Here is a 26,522-nt window from a genome sequence, read left to right on the forward strand (position 1 = left end):
TGGGCCGCCCCACTGCCTGTTAGTGTCCCCACCCTCTAGCTGCAGTGGGCTGTTTTATCTGGAGCCCTGCCCATCTTGCCCTTGCTTAGCAGGCCCTTCCAGCTTGTTCTTTGGGCCAGGTTCAGAAGCCCTGTCCCTCACAAGGCCGGCTGTTCCCTGTCTCCTCTCCTCCCAGGCTCCCTGAGGCTCTACTGTGGCACCAAAGCCTAGGCAGCGGCAATGTTCTGGGCCCCTCGCCCCTATAAAGGCAAGCACCCCCTTCAGAGGTTAGGACGCCGGGGTTAAGACACCTGCCCAAAGGCCCATGGGGCACTGAGAGGCACCACCAGGACTTGGGCCAGTACCTCAGACTATAAACCCCTGTCCCGCTCCTGCCGCAGAGGCCTTGTGGAATGCAGAGCTGGGCTGCCCTGGGTTTCCAGGGCAGGCACTGGGGACCACGCACATCGAGTCTCTAGAGGCCCGGCCTCCAGTCAGTGCACGCTGAGGATTACACCGAAATGTGCTCTGAGGGCTCTGGCACGATGGGGACAATGAGGGTCCCCTGGGTGGGCTGTGTGCCTCTCTCCTCAGTCACTCCTAGTTCCTGGGACACCCCACCCCCCACCCCAAGAGACTTGATCTTCCCTCCCTGATTGCCTGGAGTGGCTCAGACCCCCTTCAGATGACCCCAGTTGATATTTATCTTCCTGGTGATTTGTGAGGAGTTTCCAGAATTTATGAGGTCATCAGGGGTCAAGTGAGAGGTTGTAGGTCGCAAGTCCATCAAGAGGCTAAAGGCAGATGAAAGGAAGAGCTGCTGACCGCCCACACGGCGTCCTCAGGCCTTACTTCCACGTCCGGCCCGAGAGGAGCCAGCCCCGGACAGAGGGGAGGAAGCCGCAGACGGGGACACACAGCGGCCTCCCTTCCCCAAGGTGGCTCACCTGTGGGCCAGGACCAGCTCCATCTTGACCCTGTCCGCTGTAAGCACGGGTGTGGGGCAACTGAGATCTGACATACACTTAAGAACATACACACCCCAGCAGCTATAACAAAGATTTTTTTAAAAAGTCTAAATTGAAATGAAACAACGAAATGGCACTGAGGGAAACCTGCACTGTGCTGGGCGCGCTGACCTCTGCTCTCAGCTGGATTTTCTCACTTCTTCAGATCACACTACTGGACTGATGCAGAGTGGGCCCAACTACCCAACAGCTGACCAAAGAAAGCACTCCAGTGCCAGGGTTCCTCCCAGGAAGCTTCTGGTTCGTGTGGAGAGTCGCCCCCTCCGCTCACTGAATTCCACAACAGCACTCATGCACACCTTGTACGGCGGCATGGGAGACCCAGCGAGCTGCTGGGCCGTCGAACGACTGGGGGACGGGGCTCGGGGTGGTGTGGCATTTCTGTGGTGTGAATGCTCCATCGAGGCTGACCCCAAGCTCCCAGGGGAGATCCCTGAAGGTGCAGTGGGGAAGAGGGGCACCATGGGCCCTTGTGAGCCGGCAAGAGCCCGCCTCACACAGAAAGTATGGCTCCCTTAGGTCACTGTGAAGTCAGGAGTCTGGCCTCCTGACTAGTTGTGTGTCTCAGAGAAAATCACTTCTCTGGTAAGGTGGGAATGATCCTCTCTGCCTCACAGACAAGACAGGGCAGGTATTCTGACACTAGATTTTTCTATGGGGGTGCTGACTTCAGAAGGCTTGTGCCTTCTCCTGCAGATCTAGAGAAAGCATAGCTCCTCGTGGGGACCTTGGCTAGGACAGGCAGCCCCTCCTCAGAGGAGGCTTTCGGTTGAGGGGATCTCCTGGGCCACTGAGACATATGCAGCCTCTCATCAGGTCTTCTGAGAGACTTGCTGCCCTGAGGGGTCGGCTGGCAGGTGGTGGCCACAAAGCAGCCTCCCGGACCATCACCACTGGCTTTGTTAATGGTGGGCTGAGTCCGGCATCTCACCCTTCACTCCCTGCTTACTCCCCCAAGAGTTGTTCTGGCCTCTTCCCAGGTTTGTCTCCTGCCATCAAGTACTCGCACTCCACGGGCCTGCGATTCCACACGGCCTATTGAACACCCCCTGGGAGTGTTCCCCATCCACGCCCTTGCCTCTCTGGTCTTCCACAGACAAAATCCTGGGCCTGTCCCAAACTCCACCAGTTCCACGGGGCTTCCTGACTGCTCCCCATGTTGCCCCCATGCCACCACCCTGCGTTAATCTCCCAGGGCTGTCCTGTGGCTGGCCCAGGTGATCGATGCCACTCAAACAGATCTGTGCTTTCTTCCTAACCTGGGAAGAGCCCAAGGGCCCTTGTTTAATCTCAGGCTTATATGTGATGAAGAAAGGGAGATTGAATTTCCATTCCCAGCCAAAGAAACACAACTTACGAGAAGCCCTGCTAATCATCACTAACCATAAATTTGTCACTGGGGAGCTGATGTGGCCCTGAACTTTGGATGCTAAACAGAGCCTAATGCTTTAAAGAAGTCACTCAGCTTTCTCCCACACCATGGACTTGCCAGCAGGCAATCTTTCTTTCTGAGAATCTAGACTAATAATGAGCCAAGATGTTGTTTTGCTGGCAAAGGATAATTGGGGCGGGGGGGCGGTAATCCAGTGTTCCAGTCCAAGTCGATCTGGAAGCAAGCAATGGAACCCCGGAGCTGGGAGGGTGGGCCCCAGGCCTCGAGTGTGTCCACTTCAGTGGTCTTAGCAACTGTGGGAGAGGTGGGCGAGGTCCCCCATCTTCCACCTAAAGACCTGAGTGAGGTCATGTGACTCACTGAAGTTCCCACCCAGGCTCCGGAGCACAGGGCCCTCTTTCTCCAGCCCAGGGCAGGGCCAGCTGGGTCATCAGCGGAAAGGGCTTTGGGACCTCTTTACATTTCTGACAATTACAGAGAAGCCTGAAGATTTTCTGTTTAGGTGTTGACATGCTACAGTTACTGTTTACTATAGTAGATATTAAATGGGGAAGTTTATATTTAATAACTTATAACAATAGAAATTAAAAATGTTACATGTTGACATTAACATTTTTTTAATTAAAAACTATATTTTTCAAAACAAGGGGAGAGTTGGCTGAGAGGAGAGTCCTTGCAGAGGAGAATGGGGCAGGGGTGGGTGCTGATTCTTGACCCTGCTGTTTGAATCCCTGGGGGTGCCGCTGGGCCTGAAGCCATGCCCCCCCATCTCCAGGCACTTGTCACTTCTTGTCTCCACTGGGTTAAGGGGTGCCTGCTGCAGACTGGATGCTACAGGAAGTGGTCAACCCGTGGTGGCGCTCTGGAAGGCCAAATGCCGCCGTGTCCCTCCTCCAGGAAGCCTTCCTAAGTCCCCAGGCCGGTCAACGGCCTTCTGGACGCCCATGCTGCCCTCACTTGTGGTACTGATATGGTGGCCGTGTTTCTGCTCCCTGGTCTTCCTGTGACTCTCTGACCAGCCCCTGAGGGCAGGCTGAGCTCTGAGCCTCTCAGTCACCTCGCTGTCCAGATAGGTCCTGCCTGGGATGGGATGGAATAACCTTTCCCCTCTTCCTCGAGGGTCTGGGACACAGGTCTGGGCCTCACAGCCCAGTAGCCACCACACAGGCAGCCTCATGTGAGACTGGAGTCCTCTCAGCCTGAGTGCTTCTGGAGGTACCTCCTCCCTGAGCTGGAGGGCCATCGGGCCTCACCATCACATTGGCAACCATCCCAAAGATGGCTGAACCGCCCCGCCTGCGGGGCCGGAACAATATGGTTTGCTCTGCGCTGGTAATTCAGCTCCTCACCGGCTACAGACACAGGAGCTGCATTATCTTCCCCTTGGCTCCGGGCCACGCTCCGGGCCACGAGATGTGTGGCGTGGCTGACAGAGCCGCCGATGGTCAGGGCTGGATGGATCCTTGCAGCCTGTCTTGTCCATCCATCTTACAGATGGGGAAAATGAGGCCCCACGATGGCACGTGTCTGTCTCAGATCATATGGCAGGACTAGAACCCAGGCTGCTGGCTTCCTGGCCACACTGTCCCACCCTGGGGTCACCGTGCTACACGTGTGGGACCCAGAAGGCTGACTGGCAGCAAGCACTTCCTGGGGTGAACAGAACTGGGGACCTGGCACAGAGTTAGGGGGGTAAGTGGTGCCTGTTACTATTTCTTCAGAATTAAGAACCTATTAACATTCAAGGCCAGTTCAGATGCTTCAGATGCTCCATGGGGCAGCCCCTCAACAAAGCACACAACCCCAGCTCTTCTGGCCCCGCACCAGCTGCCACTGAGCATGAGGGTGGAGCCTCGGCTCACTTCCAGAGCCATCAGCTGACTGCCTGTGTCACCCCTTTAGCCTCTGGGAACAGTGTGAGGGTCCCCGAGCGGCCTGGCCCTCCCACCCTTCCCCTGCTTGTCCTCTGCATCCTGCTCTCCCTTGGCAGCCTTGGCGGCCCTCCCACCGGCTCAGGCACCACAGTGGCCTGTGGAAGGCCTGGCGCACGCCCACCATGACTGCTCAGAAAGGTCGCGGGCTCTCAGCTGAGCAAGGGGAGGGATCCACGGGCCAGCCTACAAGACCCATGCCTCCAGGCAGTGCTGAACGGGGCCTCCTCCACAAACGCGCTTTCTCTGGACTCCCCTTGCCAGCTACCTGATGCCTTTATTCTTCCAGTGTAGCTCAAGATCTGACCCCACAGCCCAAGTCTCCTGGCTCTCTGTCTCTTCCTTCCATGTGTAGATGGGGTGGGAGGCAGGGGCCGCTCTGTATGTCCCCCTGTGCTCGTCTACCTGCCGTCACCTCTCCCACTAGCCAGAGAGCTCCGACAGGCAGGGAAGGTGTCCTGTTCGTGCTATGTCCTGGTGCCTAGGGCCCTGGCGGCAGACAGCAGATGCTCAGCGCATCTTACTGAGGGCATGAATGCAGAGCCTCCAGAGGGAAAGGCTAGCTGCCAGGCCTGTAGGGTGGCCCGCACGAGTGCTCACCACCAAGGCACACCGAGGAAGAGTGCGCCACTCTCAAGCGGGGCTGGGGCCGGAACCCGCCTGCATTGTACCTGACTGAGCCTCTGGTCGGATACCTTCTTCTCCGGGTCTCTGTTTCCTTAGCTGGGAAATGGGCTGTCATAACCTCTGCCTCCAGCGGCTGCCGTGAAACTCAAACGAGAGAACTGTGTAATGTGTGTGGCACAGACCGGGTTCCTGCCTCATCCTGCCGGGTGCTACATGCAAATCCTTGCTAAGCCACCCTCCCCTGCCCCCGTCGGGAACTTAAAGGGACTTTTATCCTTGCCTGTGTCCTCAGTGCCCAGCACAGGGGCTGAAAGAAATACAAGGAGAGCAAAGGCGGGAGAGAAGGAGGGAGGACGAGGAGGAGAGAGATGAAGGCTGTCCGGCCTCAGAGCACCTCACAGAGAATTGTGAGAGTACCCTGTGGCATTTGCAGCTGCGTGTTCTATGAAACAGCCCCTCAGGAACCCCCCAGCGTACATTAAAGGCTCTGAGAAGCCCTGCAGTCACTCGTGGGACAGCCCCTTGCCTCTCCCTTAAGAGAGCCCCACCCTAGGATGACCCACGTCAGTTCCTCACCTTGCAGATGAGCTCTGGTGGCTCAGGGACGGAGGCGGCACAGGCCTGGGCAGGGGATAGGCCGCTAGCTCCACCAGCTGGAGCCTGGTGTGGCTTCCTCTGCCCCAGCCCCAGGGATGGAGGAGATGGTGGCCCCTCTGCCCTCTCCCAGAAGGGCTGTCCTGTGGGCAGCGAGCTAACACGCAGTATGACCAGCACAGCGACTGCCGAGGGTATGTGCGTTTGAACAGGGGAACCCCGAGGCAAGTGAGGCGCTGGATACCAAGCACTTCTGCTCCAGGGGACTGGTCCTGGCTCCACCCTAGAAGGAGCCTCAGGGTCCTCTGCTCTACCCACTCGGCTTCCGCCCCGCCCCAGCTCCTCTGAGGGGGCTGGACCACTCTGGCCAGCGCTGGCTGGCACATCGTCTCCGCTGATGCCAGTCCTTAGTCTCCTTCAGAGCATGGGCCAGGCCCAGGGCTGGGCACAGAGTGGGTTTTTGTGAGCCTGCAGAGCTGAAGGGCCCTGGCCCAAACTCTGTCCTCCCGTGGCTCCTGCTTTGTACCACATCTGCTCTTGGGGGTTGAACAAGATGGCTGTCCCCGGGCCAGGTGCAGCGTCCCTCGGCCTAGCTCCCTGTCCTGATACGGGGAGTAACCACGCAGTGCCAAGTTCAGCACAAAGCCCTGTTTACCTCTTTGCCTAGAGGGGAAATAAGATCGAATTTCAGAGTCGTTTCCAGAAATCCTGGTCTTCAGGGGCCTGGTGCCAGTCAGGCCAGGCTGCTCGCCAGGTCGCATCTAATTTGATCTGACCCATCCAAATCCAATTATGTTCTGCAAACTCAGATCGAGTGTCTCCTTGTGCCCAGAACGGGGCAGGGAGCAATGAGGAGACAGATGTTGTGACACTGCGTCCAATTTCAGACGCTGCCACTTGCCACGTGACCTTGGGCAATCACTTCCCTCTGAGCCTTAGTTTCCACCCGTGGAACAGTGGCTCGTCAGGGGCCCTGCCTCCCAGGTGCTCACTCAAGCTGCCCTCCCCTTCTCGGGGCCAGTAAGGCTAAGGGCCCAGGTGAGAGCTCCAGGGACTGCACCCCAGGCCAGGGGAGCCACAGGCAGGTTGTAAATGGGGCAGGGGGGCGCTTATGTGGCAGAACGATCTCTGGATGCTGCACGGGAGGCAAGCTGCAGGGGCAAGGCTGTGGGAGCACGTGGGAGGCTGCTGCTGCCACCCTGAAAGGGACAAAGGAGCCTGGAGGGATGGCAGGGGCTGTGGGCAAGGGAGGAAGGCTGGGTTTGGGATGTAATTAGGAGCCCCGAGTTTTCCAGAACACATGGTGCAGAGAATTGGGCTCTGACCACCCTTTCATCTAATTTAACCCTCATCGCAAGCCTGAGAAGTGAGTATCGCCATGTCCCTTTCACAGACAAGCAAACGGAGGCAGGATCTGGGTGGGAAAGGGCGGCCAGGGCCACACCATGCCTGAGAAGCAGGGCCAGGGTCCCCGGCCCAGCCTTCACCTCTCCAGAGCCCAAGGCTTCCTCGCGATGGGCCCCTCCCTAGATTCTTGTCTCCTCTGGGCCCTGGGACAGGCCCCGGCTGCCCTTCCCCACTAGGGCCCATTTCCCCCAAAGACCTTCTATCATTTTTGGAGACCCCATAAGAGTGTGCACAGAGGTAAACGATGGCAGAATCTGCCTGCCCCAAACCAGTGTGCACCTCGCGTCTTCGGCAAAGCAAAGTTCACGGATGCATCTAAAGCAGGGCAGGGGGAGGCGGGCTCAATCTGTTTGTACTTAGGAGCTGGCCCTTTCTCCTCATCCTGGCCCAGGATAACAAAGCTGGAATGTGTGCCTCCCAAGGGTCGTTGCTATGGCGACTTCATCAATAACATCATTTTCCGCATCCATGTCCCTTAAACACATGGAAAAGGAAGGCAAGCTGGGAACGGCAGAGCAGGGAGAAAAGAACACTCACCCTGCTCCGCCCTTCCCCCCACCTCAGCAGGAAGGGATTTTCCTCCCCTTCAACCTCATCAATAGAAACTTACGGAGCCCAGAAAGAGGCTGGAGCCTTGGGGGCGGCAGGAAGAGGCTGCTGCCTTCCCCAGCCCAGACTTGGCAAGCCGTCCAAGCGAGGCAGGCAAAAACAAACACGGGCTCCCACATGCTTTGAAGGGGGATGAAGCAAACAGGGAAAGGTCCTGCCATGGGGGAGAGGCACGGGAGCGGCGGCAGGGACAGGCCTGCTGGAGGGATCGGGGCGACACACGCCCCGTGGTGTTCTCCCCACTTATCAGAGGAGGGCACCGAGGCACAGACAGCTTACAGCTGAGGTGAGGTCAGGGGAGGCGCTGGATCTAGGGGGCCCGCCGGAAACTCACTGCGGGCTGATGTCGCCACAGCTACTGTTATTGAGCACTTACTGTATACTAAGCACTTCACGCGAATCATCTTCCGTAAGCCTCACGGGCACTCTTCAGTAGACACTGTTATCCCCACTGTGCAAGTGAGGAGAATAGGGTGAAGAAAGGCTTGGTGCCTTGCCCAAGGGACACAGCGGGACAGGTGAACCTGGGTTTCACGGAACCTGTGCTCCCAGGGCGCTTCCAGCAGGCGATGGAGAGCCATGCCGAGGGGAGGGGCAGGGAAGCCCGGGCTTGTCCCCTTCTGTTCCTTAACTTTCCCCACGGTGATCTGGGCCACTGGAATGACTCAGCTCCCGTCCTCCCTACCTGCAGCCACATGTCCACATCCTGTCTCTCCAAGACATGTCAAATGGCAGCAGTTCCAAGAAGCTGATTATCCCCCCAACCCTCCCTCCAATCTCTGTGCTCCTCAGACCCCTTGCCTGAGCCCGCAGTGGGCCCGAGCACCCTGTTCATTCCCGACTCCCCAGGGCCCAGCCCCAGGCCTGGCACAGACACAAAGACAAGACTACAGGTCTTTATAACGTCACGCTGCAAGGCAAGTAGCTTTATCCTCATTTTACAGAGTTCAGAGAGGTTAAGCAATTTGCCCACGGTCACTTAAGCAGGATGTGACAGAGGTGAAACTTGAACCTGTTCCATTTGACTCAAAGACCTGCCCTTCACCAGCTGCAGAGGGAACTTTCTAGAGCATAAATCTGTGTCTTCCCACTGCTAAAAAGTAATCAGTGTCCCCTCCCTGACCCCACCCCCCAACCCAGTGCCCATAGGAGTAGGCTGAGAGTTCTCAGTATGGCACTTAAGGTCCTCCTGACCCCATCTGGCCTGCCATGGCCCTAGGTAACAGGGACACTCTGTCAGCCTGCACATCCTGCCCTCCCTTCTCACCTTGGTGCCTTTGGGAATGCAGAGCCTTCTGCCTGGAACACACTCCCTCCTCCTTTGACTGGCAGCTCCGACTACAGTTACTTGAAATCGTGTTTGGGTGTCACCTCTTCTAGGAAGCCTTCCTTGTTTCCAGCTTCCTTCCCAGTCCCTAGACTGTTAGGGGATTGTCCTGGGCCTCCAAAACCCTCGCAGCGCCCTCTCTCAGAGCACCCACCACACTAACTGTAACTGCTGGGTCTGTTAGGCTTTTCTCACCAGACTAGGGGCTTCTGGAGGAGGCAGGGCCCGAGCCCGAGTCGCCTCTTTGCCCCGATGCTCTGCACAGGGTCTAGCCTGGACTGAAAGCCTGAGAAATGTTCTGTACCCGTGAGGGGCCTGGCCTTGGCCCCTCTGGGCTTTGACTCTGCATCGGAACAGGGGCCAATGCTCAGGCAACGGAGTGCATCTGTCTGCAGGCCCAGCCCTGGCTGCGACCTGCTGTAGGGTGTCAACTCTGATCCTGTACCACCCACCTGCCCGGATCTGCCTTGATCCCCTAATTACACTCCAACAATATCTGCACCTGGATGGTGCTCCAGGAGCCTCTCATTACAAGCCCTGGGCTTGAGCCAGGACACAAGGCTCCCCCTCCCACCTTCTGCCCCTGAAATTACATCGTCCTGGGCAATGCCAGGCCTGGCCGAGGTGTCAGCAGTTGGCTGCCCCAGACCAGATCCCCGGCTGACCAGGAGTCCGGCCCGCCGCAGGCCACATCCCTAGGGGCAGCCCCACCTGGGGAGTGGGAGTAATAAAGACTGTGGTCTTCCGCTTACCCCGAGCTCCTCAGGACCAGGCCCCATGCCAGGCTCCTCACACGCATCCCTAACTGACCGTCTCTCACGGCTCCGAGCGCCAGGTCCTGTCAGCAGGCCCACCTGACAGGTGACGATGCTGAGGCTCAGAGAGAGATCTCCTAACTTGTGTGGTGGAACAGGGACCGGAGCCTCTCTGGCCACTCGCCAGCAGGCTGAAGGGGGTCCCAACAGACTACCTACCTCACAGACTACCTACTGCCCCCTGGGATCCCCTGGGCTGCCTTGGGGCCCCTCAGGGGACTCTGCTCCCCTCCTTCTCCTTGCCCACATCTCACTGCCTTTGTCAGCCTGATCTTCCCTCACTGCTCCCCCACCCCCACACTCCCAGGCAGGACCCTTCTGTCCTCCTACCGCTGCCCCTCCTTCAGGCTCAGTGGCCCCCCACCAGGGCCCCAACAGGACTGGCCCTTTTGAGCTGGCCTCCTCTGGTCCAGCCACAAAAGTCCAACCCTCCAGTGACTGGACTCCTAGCGCCTTCATCTGCTCACCTGCCTACTTGTTGTCTCTTTCTACAAATATTTAGGTAAGGTCTCCTTTATACCAGACCTTTCCACAGGACCGGCCTGCTTCTTGTCTGTGCCTTTCACTGGTGCTGCTCTCCCAGGGGCTGACCACAGTTGAGCTCCTCGTAGCTGTTCAGTGTGCACCTGCAGGGTGGTGGGTTCAAAGAGCGCTGCTGACAGACAAGGGGCATGGCTCCGAAATGAAGCTGGCCTGCTTTGAATTACATGCAAGCGAACAGCCAGAACGGGCTGGTTTTCTGGAAAGCCAGCCCTGGAAGGGACCTTGGAGACCAACTAGACGAAGCCTTTCCTTTTCCGTTGAGGAGGCTGAAGCCTCCGGGATAGTGACCTGCCCTGGCTCACGCGGCAGTCAGCTTGGGAGCCACACAGAACCCTTGACTCCTAATCCCCTGGGGCGCCCAACGCCCCAGCTCTCAAGTTCAGCATTCTTCTTGCCACATCAGGAGGCGGCTCACGAGGCCCTGCTGGCTTGGGCTGTCAGGCGCTTGCACGTTCTCTGAGCCTTTGCAAAGTGCCACCTGTGCGAGGGTCTGTGTGGAAGCCAAGAGCAAGGCCCGCGGGCCGCCTACCCACAGCTGACACAAGCCCACTGCCACAGCGGCTCACTGGGGGGCAGGCCCTGTGTACATGGACAGATGGACAGACGGCCGAATGGACTGCTGGGACCGTGGCTGGCTCCTGGCATCCCAGGTGATACCGACCTTCCTTGGGCCCCCCACCCCGGGGCCCTGACCAGTCCTGACACCGGGACCCCTGGAAAGCTGCGTCTGTGAGGTGGGAGGCAGCCCGTCTAACAGCCGCCAGGACCACGTGGCCGTCTGTGCAGACGTGCGTGGGCAAACGCGTGCAGAGCTGCAGAGTCCCACGGGGAGGTGGCATCGCTGTGCGGTGGGCCTGGCTCCCCAGCTCTGCCTCACACCTCCCATTCTGGCCCACTCTAAGGTGTGTGGCCCTGGAAGTGGCGCAGCTTCCTGCTCTGTGAAGTGCCTCGCGACTCAGGAGCTCAGCAAAGGCTGCCGGTCTCCCCTGCGCCCCCCCACAGGCTGACTCTGCAGCGCCTGTCCCCTCTTCACCCTGGCCCCTGGGTCACCTCCCAGCTACCCCTCCCTCCCCTTCCGACCCCCTGAAGTTCCCCCACTGACCACTAGGTGTCACCACGAGCACACCCAAGCCTTTCAGGCCCAGAGTTCGGGGGCCAGGCCGACTTTTCACTCTGCTGAGGCTGGGGAGGCTGGAGGCGGCTTTCCCCTCCCAGGGCTGCCAGACTTCCACATGTACCACATAAACACAGCAGATGCCTGGTTAAATCTGGATTTCAGATAAACGATGACTACTTCCAAGTATAAGTATGTCCCAAATGTTGCACGGGTCATACTTACACTAAAAATGTATTCACTGTTCATTTGAAATCCAAATATAAACGGTGTCCTCTATGTTATCCGGCAACCAGATCCCTCCATCCACGGGGATCCTCAAGGAAGCCATGGGTGGGGGGGACAGTCAGCTCATGCAGGCCCCCGACCATGGCCTGTCCAGGACCAGGGAACAAATCGTTTCTCTCTCCTGAGAGGTGACGTAGGTGCAGGAGGGGCCAACATGCCAGCCTTGAGAGTGTTCCCAGCAGCCCTCGGGCACCTGGGAGGAGAAGCCAGTAAGAATGCGGGGGATACGCTAGCAGGAGATCCTCTAAGGACGCGAGCAGCTCCCCAGCACGTCGGCCGGTGCCTCTCCTCTGCTGCCCGCCACGGTGCCCGCCACGGTGCCCGCCATGGTGCAGCGGAGCAGAGCAGGGGCTCAAGAGCCGTGGATGCTCGGGCTCTGGGGGCTCCAGCCCAAACCGGTAGCACTGCCGCCCTCCCCGCACCTCTGTCCCCTCCTTTGTGGCACCTGTCACTGCCAAGTACTCTGAAAAGTAAAGGCTACACAGAAGGACCTCAATAAAGGTTGAGTAGCTCTCCCTTTCCCATGAGCTCGCAGCAAGGGCAGGGCCACGGCCCGTGGGAGCCTCTGCACACTCTCACCCTTTACTCTGACTCCAGCCCACGGCCTAGCTGTGGCTTCACCGGATACACGGACGGCGGGTGCACGCCGCCCCGGCACTGTGATGGGGGCCCCGGGAACAGGAGGACAGCGCTGGGGCAGCGGGCAGAAGAAGTGGCCCGCGGAGGACTCTGCTCCGGCAGGGCCGTGGACACAGCAGCGGCAGCAGCGTCTCTGAGGGGCTGGTAAGCCTGGGCTGTCCTGCCGCAGAGGCCTCGGCCGGCCTGACCACGGCCCAGCCCCATGCCCTGGGCAGGTCCTCGCCGGGTGCTGCGCACGGTGCTCACGCGAGGGGCCCGGGAGGGCTCTGTAACACCGATGCCGCACACAATTCCGACACGTATCCCCCGCATGGGATGGACCCCATCCCGTCCCGCTGCCACTCGGCACGTGTCCTCTGTGCCATCTGTGTCCTTTAGAGGAGCCTGCACACCGGTGCCCTGAGAGAGGGCTGAGCCCCTCAACCTGTGGCGCACGCCGAGAGGAAGCCACGCCTGCCAAGAGTCAGAGACGGCTCCACAGAGGAGGTGAAAGCGGGCTGGGTTTTGAAGGATGATGAGGAGTTCTCCAGGCAGTGAGGGGCTGAGGAATGGCATTCGAGGCGGAAGAAATAACACAGTCCAAGGCCCATACTGGGTAAAGGGCACACGTAACAGGGCTCCCTGGTTCCAGGGAGAACAGAAGGCAGGTGGGCGGGGGGACTGGGGAGGATGTGGAAGGCTCGGAAGGCGGTGCAGGCAGACGTTCTGGTGCAGAGGAGGTAAGAGTTCGTGGTGGCTGCTTCACAACGTGCACAACACGGAGAGGAGCCACGCGCAGGTCCTGAGTGGGGAATGACACGCCAGGGGGCGGGAGGAACCGTGGCTCCAGCTGCTGTCAGAAGGCCAAGCGGGACAGGGAGACTCCGGAGCCAGCCGCTGCACTAACTCAGCATTAGGGTGAAGCCTGGCCCCAGGCGGGGAGTGGAGAGGGGGCCCCTGTTCCACACAGGGCTCCGGGCTGTGGGCCTCCCGTCCCCACCCTCCACCCGTTTGTTCTTGGCAGTACCTTTGGTCTTAGGAGTCGGTCGGACCTGGGTTCAAATCTTCACTGTGCCCCTTACTCACTGTGGACAGATGTCTTTGCTGCTCAGTGTCTATTTTCTACCCCCTGAAACTGAGGACAGTAAGAGCCACACGGCACAGGATTGTTCTCAGGATCCGACTGCCCACGGCTAAGTACGGGCCCAGTGCTTGGCACGCAGTGATGCCCGGTGACAGTGGACGGTGCTATCGAGCTCAGGTCGATGCACGCCATCAGGGGACACAGGGTGTCTACAGCTGTCCTCATAAACAATTCTTTAATGAATACTCACTCATGTTTGCCCCACTTTACAGACTAAGAAACTGAGGCCGCAGGGCTTGTGGCCAAGAAGGGAGCCAGGCCCAGGGCCAGCTACCTCTCCACTTGGTGCTCACCCGTCTGCCCTGCACTGTCCCCTCTGGGAGGCCCGAGGGGCTGCTGCAGGGGAGAATCCCCTTCGCCGACTCCGCGCCGTCAGTGCTGGGGTCCTGGTGCCTGGCCAGGGCTGGCTGGAGGCCAGGCCAGGAGAAGGGCGTGAAGCTGGGCTCACCAGCCAAAGGAGTTGTTTATGGGGTGGGAGGCTCGTAAAAAATAATGGGCTGGATTTATTGTCCCCACCTCAAGGGCCGTTCCGGACTGCACAGGGCCAGGCCAGGCCTTCTCCAGCAGCACCATAAATCTTCCCGCTAAATGTGAGAGCTGTTCATTCTCCCGCCCACCTGGTCCGCAGCAGGCAGGGGGAGCGAGGAGAACCTGCACGCCCCATGCCCTGGCCCCTGGCTGGTCCACCCCCAGGAGCAGTTGAAAGGGGTAGCCCTGAGGCTGGGGTGGGATTCTCCGGTGTGCCCACTGCCCGCCCACTCACTCTCTGCCAGTTGGCTACCTTGGGGGCCACCTGCTCTCAGGGGCTTCTTCCAGCCGCTCTACCTCCCCCGGTCTCCAGCCCCCAGACAGAATGAAGTTGCCCCTGAGCCGAACAGCACTGTTGATGCTGCTCGGGACCCATGCTGACCACCCAGCACGCCAGGCCACACCACCCCCGCTGGCCCCAGCACCCATAGCTGATGACAGGAAGCTCTGGCAAAAGGCAGGGGATGTTCCTGGGTTTGCAGAAGCTGCGCTGGAGCCCCTCGGGTCACGGTCTGGCCAGGATCCCATGATGCGGGCACATCTTGGGAGCCCACAGGAGCCTGCCAGCCAGGCACACTGACAGGCTGCTAAGCTGCTATCTGTGGCTGGGGTAATTTGGAAGGGACTGTGTATCTGCTCATAGGCTTGTTTATAGGAATCTGGAGGTGGATGGAGCAGGGGAAGAGAAGCTGGCATTAGCAATTTGTCCCCCACTCCTCCCCGTGCCCCGTCCTGAGTACTGCCTCCCAGGGTGGCCGCACTCAGTATTCCCTCCAGCAGTGGGGATGATAGTGCTCACCCAAAGTACCTCCCAGGGTGGTTGCAAGCATCAGAGTGACTGGGAGTGTAAGCTGAGCAGCAGAGAGCCGAGGATGAGCCTTGCAAGGGAGGGCACCTGCTGGCTGAGAAGGGGGTCAAGGGATGGAGTCCCATCTGCCTGCAGGCCAAGGCCAAGGGCAAGTGAGAGCAGGCGGGCAGGGTGGAAGACAAAGTCCAGAGGAGGGTCAAGGACCAGCCCTGGAGGAGCGTGGAAGGAGGGTCCAGGACAAATGCTGCTGGGACAGGCAGAGGGTGGCTGCCCTCAGAGGCTGCTCCTGGGGTCTCGGTGGCCCTCTGCTCTGGTCCAACCCCAGGGATCTGCCCAAACTCCCCAGTGACCCTTGCTGGGGAGCTCCCCAGTCAGTTCCTAGGTGATGTGGGCTTTGAGCAGTGGGCTCAGGTCCTGACGACAAGGTGTGCTTGGCCTCCTTGGAGGCTTCTTGCTGGGGTCGACTGGAGGGCTGTGTCTTGCAGGGCCTCTACTCTGCCCTCCTAGCAGTCTGGCTGGAAGGACTGAATCTGAAGGGCAGCACTCAGCAAGCAGGCAGTCTGCTCCACTGACTGAGTGAGCTCACCAGCACTCCCCCGCAGCCCCAGGCCCTCCAGGCCAGAGCCCTCCACACACTGACCCTCGGACCCACAGCGCACGCCTTCCCATCTGCCTCCCCCAGTCTGTGGATTCTGGGAGGACATGCCCTGGCTCAAAGGTGGGGCTTCCGAACACTGCCCACCAAGTGGGATGGAGCCCACATGCCTGGTCACAGGTCACTGAGTGAAGTACAGATGGCAGAATGCTTCCCCAAGCCCCCAGAACACGTGCAGGGAGATCAGAAATGCGACTTAATTATCCCAAGCCCCTAAACCCTGACGGAGCCCCAGATTTCTGAGCTTTTCCTCACACCAGGCAACTCCCAGCGACTTCCTCAGGCCCCAGGCTGGGGCCAGGCCTGAGTCAGCTGACCAGGCGACGGGAGGCAGGCGCCTGCCCTTCGCACAAGTCTCTCCTGGGCATCTGTGAATCAGGACCCCGAGTGAGAGTGCTGAGCGTGACCTGCATTTCAGCCTCCAGGGAAGGAGACACACACTGGTCTGTTCTGGCTCCACTCCAGGGCTCCTTGGGTTAAAAAGCACAAGGCCACACCTTGTCCAGAGACAGCTGCCCCTGAAATATTCCGCACCTACGTGAAGCGGGCAGTAGGCCTCTCCAAAGTGCAAACCCGAGGCAGGCGGGCTCCGTAGAAAGTCCTGGCTGCCCTGCCTCTCACCTTCCCTTGGCCATCCTCCTGCCTCTTTCCCCTCATCCTCTGTCACCTTCCCTCCATCCTCCTGCCCCCTTTCCCTCATCCTCTGCCACCTTCCCTCTATCCTCCTGCCCCCTTCCCCTCATCCTCTGCCACCTTCCCTCCATCCTCCTGCTCCCTTCCCCTCATCCTCTGTCACCTTCCCTCCATCCTCCTGTCACCTTCCCCTTGGCCACCCTCTTGTCTTCTTCCCTTTGGACACCCTCCTTCCCATACACACTGCCCCTGTGGGAGTTCCAGACCCTGATGGCCACCAGGGCCACTTGCCAGAAAATTGCTTTATCTCCATGTCCACCGCAAGGTGCTCAGTGACGGTCCCAAATGGTGGACCATGCCTGACCCCCAGGACTGACAGGGTGGCCCATAACATTCACAGCAAAGTCCAAACTCCCACTGGGCACAGTGTCCTGACCCTCTCGCTTGCACCCACTTCGGGTCTGGTTTCAGGGTCCAGGACTCACGCTCCAACAGGCGAGAATGACTGGCCAGCTGGAACAGAGCTGAAATCTTGGCTAGCAGGGGACCCCTGGTCAGAGCGGAGGCCAGGCCAGCCGGCCTGAAGGCCCAGACTGTGAAGGGCAGCCCGTGGGGAAGAGGACAAGGGTGCTGGGGGTGGGAGGGCTGGAGACCCAGAGTCTAGGCTAGGTTGGAAACAAAATCCAAAGCAACCACATGGAGGAGTATCAGGCATGTGGGAGAGGCTCAGTGAGAGCCCCTTTCCCTGCATGGTAGACATGACCTGACATCAGTGCAGACCTGGCACCCAACCCATCAGGCTCAGTCACATGGCGCTGAGGGGGTTGTGCCTGAGGGCCCTTCCTGCTCCAGACCATCCCAGAACTTGGGGACCAGGACGGGAGGAGGGGGCCCTGTGTTTGTGACCCTGCGGCTGCGTCCTACACCTCTGTCTCAGATTTCTGCCTGTCTCCATGGCCCACTTCAAGTTGTTTTTCAAGGTCCGCTGCTTCTGATCCATCTCTTCCAACCAAGGCCTGGACCCAGATGGTCCCAGCAGCCTCTCACCCTTTCCCTCCCACAGCAGCCCCCACTGTACCCCGATCCCCCACGATTCCCTGTGCCCACTGCCCGCCCACTCACTCTCTGCCAGTTGGCTACCTTGGGGGCCACCTGCTCTCAGGGGCTTCTTCCAGCTGCTCTACCTCCCCCGGTCTCCAGCCCCCAGACAGAATGAAGTTGCCCCTGAGCCGAACAGCACTGTTGATGCTGCTCGGGACCCATGCTGACCACCCAGCACGCCAGGCCACACCACGTCATGCCCAGGCTTGGGCATCACAACCCCAGGCCAGGTTGGTGGGCACCCTGGGCGAGGAAGTCCCTGCTCTCTTTAGAACCCCATTTTCATGCCTACCCGAAGAAGAGTTGAGCCATGGGATAGTCATGGTTCCTTTAAGCAGTGGGAGGGAGCCCCAGGAGGTGGTCAGGATCTGAAGCCAGACTGCCCAGATGCCAGCCCTGGGACCACCCCTGTGTGCCACATGGCTCTGGGCACAGCCGCACATGGGAGTAGCTAGCCCCTCCCTTGACAGTTTCAAGTGGTTAAATGAGGTAATATTAGGGTGACCTTAGGCCTCAGATTGCCCAGGACAGTCCCAGTTTATACCTGCTGCCCTGTCACCGTTAATCGTGCCTCCCTTCGCTCTGGTTTAGACGCCGACTCGCACAGCCCCCAGTGAAGCGAGGGAGAGCGCTCGCAGTGTGCCTAGCAGGGTATTCAGCTAGTCGATTACTAAGACAATGTGAATTCTTTTGAGTGATTTATGTGTTTATTTAAGCAATCTCTACACCCAGCGTGGGGCACGAACTCACGACCGCGAGATTAAGAGTCACATGCCCCACATGCGTGTGAGCCAGCGGGCGCCCCTACAATGCGAACTGCTGATTGCCGAGGCGACTGCACGAATCTACATCTAGCAGAATGGCAGAGAACCATGTGCACACACAGTATGGATGCCAACTCCCAGGGCTGGTACTGTTCTTTAGTGATGTAAGACGCTGTTGAGGGGGGGAGACTGGGTGAGGTGTTCATGGGACCTCTCTCTACTCTTTTTGCATTTTCTTATGAATCCGTAATTATTTCACAATAGAAAGTTAAAAAAATCCTATTGTTTTGTCTCCAGCTACACTGGGGTATTTACCCTCACAAACTTACAGATAAAATGAACAGACTCCAACACCATTTCATGTTGAGTTCTAAGGAAATAATTTAACTTAATAGAGGCCATCTTTGCATAATGGAATCATCCGGAGTATAGCTATAAACTCCGAGAAACAAGCGAGAAGGTTCCCACGAGGCAAAGAGCTGGTGCGAAGCCCAAGCACGTCACCAACGAGCCTGGAGCCCCCAGTCTCCTACCCGTGTGAATGCGTGGAACCCCCGCTGCCTTCCCAGCAAGACCCAGCTCGAGGCAGCGGGACCGAATGGCTGACACCTGCAACGTCAGCCCAGGTGTCTGGGGACATTCAGTACGAGGACAGACACTAACGAGCATTCTCCCTCGCCCGGAGGGGAGTGGCCGTCTCGGTAACTCAAGTTCATAACTGTAGAGAAAAGAGGCCAAGCCGACTCGGGCTGCTTCCCTGAAGAGAAGAGGGATGTGGGTGAGCCATTTCAGGAAATTTCCACCACCAGGTGTTTTTGAAACTCTTGGTGCTTCACGAGGCACACTGGGTATAGGGAGCGCTCACGTTTGGGGAACTGTGGGTGGTTCCAATTGAGGAGGTGTCTCTGCTGTCCCTCAGAGCCTCCCCTGGGTCTCACCCAGCCTAGGCCAGCTATGCAGAGGGCTCTGAGCCTGTCCGAACACTCCGCATAGTCTGCCCGGGCTTTGGGGCCAGACTGCTAGAGCGATGGCTAGGCAACCTTGGGCAAGTTCCCCAACCTCTCCATGCCTCAGTTTCTTAATTCAGAAAATGGGCTCACTATGTGCTAGCGCATGAAAAGCGCTCAGTATCAATCTCTGGCACGCAGTAAGCACACGGTAAATGCAGCTCGCGCCGTCCTCCTGGTTATTTAACATCAAGGAGGCCAAGCTTTCCTATTCCAGGCCCCACCTCCGATTTTTGCTGGAGCCAGTGTTAGTCCTGATGCCAGTCTCGAGCTTCGTGAGAAAGTGCCAGAGGAATGCGGAGGGGTGGGCAGGCACCGTGGTTTCCTAGCTGTGCACTGACACAGGCTCAGAAGGGCATTGAGCACAATGTTCGATGCGCTCAGGTAAACCTGTGATGCCCCTGCTGGGAGAGTGCCGGCCTGGCGCTGGCTCTGCATGGGCCTCAGCCTCCCGGGGGCACAGATGCTCAGCTGCCCGGTGGCCCGTCCCTGCGCATCAAACACGAGAAAGGAGGCGGCACAGCAGGGCTTCCGTGCGTGCCCAGCCACAGGGTAGTCTCCAGAGCCGCTGGGTCCCTATCACTGGGCTCAGGGCCCGGCCCAAGCCCCCCATTCACTAGCACATGCCGACCAGGAATCTGCCCGCACGACCCGAGGATGAAGAGGGCCTGGGCCTGGGGAGCCATCGAGAGCTGAGCATCGTTCTCCTTTCTCCCCTTGTCCTTTCCAAAGGGCCCAACGTTGGCACCCAGGGCTGGAGGGAACACAGTTCCTGCCCACACGGGGCTCCCCAGCTGCAGGGACACAGGCATCAGGTAGAAAACTGCCTTCTGCGGCCAGCAACAAGGCGGGGTGGGAGGCCGCGGCAGCCGCTGGAGCACAGAGGAGACAGAGCCTGACAGTTCTCCCCGGCGTCGGCTCAGGCCAGGCTGTGTAGTGGATGGGTGCTCTCACTGAGGACTGACAGGGAGCCTGTCAGTCGACAGTGGGGTGAGGCACCCAGTGTGAGTGACAGACACCTGATGTCCTTTTCATGCCTCTTCTCGACTGCCTGTGCCCAGCAGGGGCTTGGCACCCTGCTCAAAGCTCTACAGCAGGACAGGGGGCTGGTCTGCCCTCTGCAGCCCTGGGTGGGACAGGCGGGAGATGCCGGCGAGCTTGTGCTGGATGATCGAGTAAAGCCAGTCATCTTGGCCGGTCCCAGGCATCGGCATGGGCTGCCCTGAGCATGGATAAATCCAGGTGCCAGGGTCAGCAGTTCCCTCCGGGGAAGGGAGTTTCTTGAGGATGAGGACTGACTCCCAGGCTCCCCTCCACCCTCAGCTGAAGCTCAGGCTTCAGCCAGCACCCAGCACACATCAGCAGAGCCTTGCCCAGCATGCACCCAGGCGGAGTCTGCTGCTGGCTTGCTCTGGGGCCCTGGGCGAGCTCGTGTCCTCTCTGAGCCTGTTTCCTCGTCTGTGATAAATAACAATAACAAGAACCCACGTTTTTTGAGTTATCTTTACAACATCTTGTCAATCCTATGAAGTAGGTACTATGACTATCCCCATTTTATAGACCCTGCAGGCACAGAGGAGTTAAGTGACTTGCTCAAGGTCACACAGATACTGAGTGTTGGAGCTGGGGTTCTGGCCTGGGCAGCCGGGCCCCAGAACATGCGTTCTTAAGAGTGGCGATCCTTCACCGGGCCGATGAGAAAACCATTCTCATGACCACCTCCCCTGTTCAGATGAGAACACTAGACCCCTAGGAGCTCTAGATCCTTCTCTCTAGACTGTATTTTCTCAGCTCATTATTATCCAGCAACTTCAACCCTTGCCTAGCATTTAGTCCTTTTTCTGGACTGAAAGCTTCGCAGGGGACCATGTCTACTTTTGCTCACCCTGGGATCCCAGGGACCAGCCGGACACCTGGCACGCGAATGAATGAAACACAGCCCGCAATCACACCGCCGGTCAGACCCACGCCTTTCTGAGCACCTTCTCATCCTAAATCAATGCTGCTCAGACTGAAAGAAGGAATTCTTCAGGAAGAAAGAGACAAGTTCGTCCAGGAGGCAACTCCTTCTTGGAACACCGACATGACATACATTTAAGAATAAAGAGCAGGCACGGGAGAGGGAGAGAGCTAGAAGGTGCTGGCTGCTCGGTGGCCCATCCCCTCTGGTACTGGACAGGCTTCCAGAGTGCATGACCATGAAGGGGGCAGTGCAGGCTGGCACTGGCCCGGACTGGCTGCCCCAGGCTGTTATCGCTTGCGGGGCCAGAGCCTGAGTTGGGGCAAACGTGGGCTGTTAAGATGCCAGAAGCAGCACCTGGAAGCGCCGAGTAGAAGGAGATGGGCCCCAGGTCGCGACAGCTCTGTGTCCCCTCCTTCCCAGGGCTGGCACACAGGAACTGCTGTCTCCCCAAATTGAGCCTGAGTTCTAAAGACTGGAAGAAGCTGCCTGGGAGTGGCCACCCCTAGGGTGGGCACTGCACTTGCCTGCTTCAGAGCATTTCCCTAATGGATCCCTCACTTGCCTGGGAGGGACCACTGGTCCCAGTTTACAGGGGAGGAGCCCCAGCGAGGCAGGAGTGGCTGTGCTGAGGCCGCGTGGCTAGTGAAGATGGAGAACAGCTGAAAACCTAGAACTCCCAGCCCCAGCCTGGCCAGATCCACGTGCCTCGGGCCAGGGTTTGCACTGGTGCCTAGGACGTGGGGCCACTCAGGAGGGCTGAGTCCCATGCCCTTGTTTCTTGGCCAGGAGCCTAGACTGACCCTGGCTGACCTTGCTCATGCATCCAGGCCCCTCTAATCAGAAGCAGCCGTCGTGCATTTCTCTCTGCTCAGCGGGAGGCTCCGAGAAGCAGGCATTAGGAAGAGTCAGGTGACATGAGGAGTCTGATTTGCCAAATAGCTCTGGACTCATGGGCCGTCCCAGGAGCAACAGGGATCAGAGGACACTTAGGCGCAAAAGAAGCTGGGTCCCCGCACCCCGGACACCCGCTGATTTTGAGCCCTAACCATCATTACTGTAGTAGACACCACAATCATGATGGGCAGTTGTCACAACTGGCGGAGGCTCAGGAGGGAGGCAACGTGCCCGGTCACCCGGGCTGTCTTCACCCACAGGCGTTACGGCAGTCGGCAGATGTACCGTGCACTTGGCTTGTCCTCTTCGGACTTTCCACACAGCCTTTGGGAACCCTGGAAATGCTGCCATTTGTCCCTCAGGAGGGGTCCAAGATGCTGTCTGCTGCTTTTTACACTGACTCATTGCCCAGATTTAAAAATTGGGAGATACATGGGGCACCTGGGTGGTTCAGGTCATGATCTCAGGGTCCTGGGATCGAGCCCCACATCGGGCTCCCTGCTCAGCAGGGAGCCTGCTTCTCCCTCTGCCTTTGCCGCTCCCCCTGCTTGTGCTCTCTTTCTCCCTCAAATAAATAAATCTTTAGAAAAAATTTAAAAAAATAATAAAAATTGGGAGATTCACATAAAAATCCTAGTAAGAGAAGGGACTTCTTTAACCAATGTGCTGGTTAGTGCTGGTTAACAAAGATTAGGGTTGAGGCCCCCAGATTGGCGTTCTGGCTAAATCTCAATTCCTGGCTTCAGGATCTGGCTAGCCAGGGCCTTTGGGAAGGGTGAGGCATGGGGCTTCAAGGCTCCACCACACAAGTAATTTGAGGTCCAGTATCTGAGATGCCCTGAAGGCCTCCACTCTGCCTTCTAGCACATTTCCCACGGCTGCCTTCTGCACGAAATCCAAACTCCTGCCCACACTCTACCAGCCTCACGGGGTCTGGGCCCTGCCAGACTCCCTTCATCCTGGGCTTCTCTCCCCTTGGCTCGCGGTGCTCCACCACCCTACCCTTCATTTTGCTTTTCACCAAAGCCTGGTCCATTCCTACCTCAGGGCCTTTGCACACATACTGACTGGCACACCCCCCCTCCCCAACTCTTCCAATGGCTGGTCTTGTTGATCATCTGGTTTCAGCTCACATGTGGCTTCTGCCTACTTCTGTCTACTCCTCCAGCTCCTTTCTTTCCTCACCAGCCTCATCACATCACAGCTGAAGACCTGGGCCGGAGTCCTGACTCTGCCAATTCCTTAGGGTATGACCTCGGGCAAGGCTCCTACCTTGACTGCTTTGGCTTCCTCACCTGTCATAGGGTCATAATATCCCCGCCTCACCAGGTCGCTGCGAGGGCCTGGCTCAGAGTAAGCACGTGATCCCACAGCAGCCAGTGTTGCTGCCCCCCCCCGTTATCATGTCCCCCCGAACCTACTCTTCTGGACGATGCTGAGGTTTGTTTTGTGGCATCTGTAGCCCAAACGAATGCCTCCAGGCCAAAGCAGGCCCCGGTTACAAACAGGCCACAGCTGTGGTCTCGCATCTTACGTTGTGCCGGCGCCCCATTCTGTGCACCCTCCTTTCAACCAGGGGCCTCACGACTTCACCTGGAGCCCTGCTCGTGGGAAAGCTGTTCTTCAAAGGAACAGAGCACATACGACCTGGCTGGAAAAGAGGCTCAGGCCACCCTGGCCTTGGGGACTTTATGGCTTGCTCAGAGCAGTCACCCCGTAAAACCCCCTTCTTGATGAAAGCAGGACCCCCCTCCCACCACCAGCACTCACTTCCCCATAAATCTGCTTCTTATAAAACTCGACTTGGGCGCCGCGTCCTCATTTTGGGCAGCTCGACCCCACAGCCCCACAGCCCCACAGCCCCGCAGCTGGGAGGCCTCACGGGCGTGGGCTGCCGGGAGGTCTGCACAGTGCAGCTGCGGTGAGTGTCCAGGGACCACAGAGCTTGGCCTTCACATCCTTCTGGGGACACGGCAGTGTGGGGACTACCAGGCCCATCTTGTCTCCGAGGAAACTGCCTAAATAAGCACCAAGCTCTGAAAGGCGTCCAGTAAAGCAGTTTTGCTTCTCTGCCTTGGGCTTTGTACTTTTAACTGTTTTCCTCTTTTCTTTCTCAGGAATTGCTTTTTGGTAGAAAGCACACCCAGCGCCCCCAAGCCTCGCCTTGCAGCCTCTGTCACCCTAGTGCGCGCAGGACCCCTCACGCCCGAGGTCCCGTCCCATCCTCCAAAGACCCTGGTGGGTCAGTGCCACATCTCCACTTCGTGTGCGAGGAAGCTGAGGGCTCCCCCACAGGGAGTCGCAGAGCTGGGGTCACGCCCACCAGGCCGCCTCTGGGCCCAGGGTTCTGTCCCCACCTTTCAGTGTGAGCCACGCCCTGGTCTCCGGCTGGTGCCACAGTTGTAGGCCAGGCCCCCCCCCCCCGGCACCTCCTCCTTGGGGGCCGGGCTCAGGTGGGGTCACGTGGCTGTCCTGGCCTCCTTCCCCATCTACTCTTTTTTTTTTTTCTTTATTAAACTTCTGTTTTAATGGGTCTTAAAACTCTGTGACAAATTTCTGGCCAAGTTGCTTCCATTAAAAAGTACTGATTTAAAAAACGGATAATTTAAAACCACCACTCTCGTGAGCGCACACGCTGGCTCTCGCCCGTGCCCACAGCCCACTCTGCTGCAGCACACAGCCCGCCTCGGGATTCCAGACCCTGCCATTATCTTAAGCAAGACACGCCTCTAGGCCTTCGCAAATGCTGTTGCCTCTACCTAGAAGCCCCTCTCCTCCGGGCATGGGGTCCTGCCTTCTGGCCCACTGTCCTACCTCGCAGTCCTGCTGCCCTGGGCCTAAACTCTGACCACCCGTCCCCTGAAACCAAGGCCCTTCACCTGCTGGGCTCAGCTAGAGGCCAGGTTCTGTCCCAGCCTGGGGCTGCGCCGGGCCACTCCCGCGCTCCGGCTGGCCTGCCATCCCACCCAGCATCCAGGGGGCAGCAGGCTCCCGACCACAAGGACCTTCTGCTGGCTGGTGACCCGGTGAACGTGCGGAGACCGAGAAATTGGCACTCGGCCTGGTCAGACCTCCAGCTCACCTTGGGGAAGGGGGACCACGGAGGATGGGGCCCCACTCTTCCTGGCCACAGCCAGCCTTCAGCCCAGAAAGGAAAACAGCTCCTCTGGTCACATCTGCCCATTTGCGGCCCCACCTCACCTCCACATAAAAACACCAGGAGCACCAACAGCCCCGGTGTAGCGGGCGGCGGGCGGGAGCTGGGAGGAGGTCTGTGCAGAGCCCACACCAGAAGCACAAAACAGCCATTCAGGCCACCACCCAAATTCCCTGCCTGGGCCCCGAGGCCCCCGGAGTCAAGACGTGGCGAAGGGAGTTTCCAGGGGCCGCCTGTTTCTGGGGGGGTGGGGGGCGTGCCCGGTCAGCACGGGCAGTACTCACCGTTGGAGCGGTGGATGCAGGTATGCTGGTTGTCGCTGAGGAAAAAGCCACCGTGGCACTGACACTCGTAGCTGCCCATGGCATTGACGCAGATCTGCTGGCAGCCGCCATTGTTGTCCTGACACTCGTCCACATCTGCGAGAGGAGAGAGGGGACAAGAGAAATCGCACCTGGTGCTGGAAGTGCGGTGTGATCCGTTGGGAGGGCATGGATGGGATCAGTTTCCCCAGGCTGCACAGAGAGGTACTCCAGTGATACTCCACAGAAGTACTCCATGTGGTACTGCACAGGGCCGCACTGCGGTGATACTCCCTGGAGGTACTCCATGTGGTACTGCACAGAACGATACTACAGTAGTACTCAGATGTACTACATGTGGTACTCCATGGTAACGCTGCACAGAGTGAACTAGGAATACTCCATAGATGTACCCCATGTGGTACTCCGCAGAGCTATATCCTACAGTGATATTCCACAGATATATTCCATGATGTACTCCACAGTACTACACGATAGTGATACTCCACAGAGGTACTCCTTGGCAGTACTCTATGGTATGGCATAGAATGATACTAGTTATACTCCACAGATGTACTCCATGTGGTACTTTAAAGATTTTATTTATTTATTTGACAGAGAGAGACATAGTGAAAGCAGGAACACAAGCAGGGGGAGTGGGAGAGGGAGAAGCAGGCTTCCTGCCCGAGCAGGGAGCCTGATATAGGGCTCGATCCCAGGACCCCGGGATCATGACCTGAGCCGAAGGCAGACGCTTAACGACTGAGCCACCCAGGCGCCCCTCCATGTGGTACTTTAGAGAGCTATCCTACGGTGATACTCCACAGAGGTACTCCATGGTGATCCCGCACAGAGCTATAGTATGGTGATACTTCATAGAGGTACTGAATGTGGTACTTCATTCAGAGTGCATACTCTAGTGCTATTCCACAGATGTACTCCATGTGGTACTCCATGGTGACACTGCACAGAGCAATACTATGGTGATACTTCGCAGACGTACCGAATGTGGTACTGCATGGTGGCACCATAAAGGGCTATACTACCATGATACTCCACGTGATACTCCACAGTACTGCACAGAACTACACTATAGTGATACTCTACCGAGGTACTCCTTGGTAGTACTCCATGGTGGTATTGCACAGAGCGATACTACAGTGATACTCCACAAAGGTACTCCATGTGGTACTCCACAGCAACACCACACAGAGCTATACTATGGTGATATTCTATAATGGTGCTCCACAGTGGTACTCTATGATAGTACTCCATGGACATACTCTACCTGGT

General features: G+C 58.2%; 1 protein-coding gene across 2 annotated transcripts in view; it reads right to left on the reverse strand.

Annotated features, from left to right (window-relative positions):
• SCUBE1 (signal peptide, CUB domain and EGF like domain containing 1) overlaps positions 1–26,522 on the reverse strand; it is a 140,866-nt gene that overhangs the window by 64,788 nt on the left and 49,556 nt on the right. For both annotated transcript variants that reach the window (XM_081822583.1, XM_081822582.1), the window contains exon 4: positions 25,212–25,346. In XM_081822583.1, coding sequence (XP_081678709.1) covers positions 25,212–25,346 — 135 coding nt within the window. The remainder of the gene's footprint in view (positions 1–25,211; positions 25,347–26,522) is intronic.

Source organism: Leptonychotes weddellii, chromosome 5 (assembly GCF_054177405.1).
Source record: "Leptonychotes weddellii isolate Sample4059 chromosome 5, ASM5417740v2, whole genome shotgun sequence".
NCBI classification, from domain to species: Eukaryota; Metazoa; Chordata; class Mammalia; order Carnivora; family Phocidae; genus Leptonychotes; species Leptonychotes weddellii.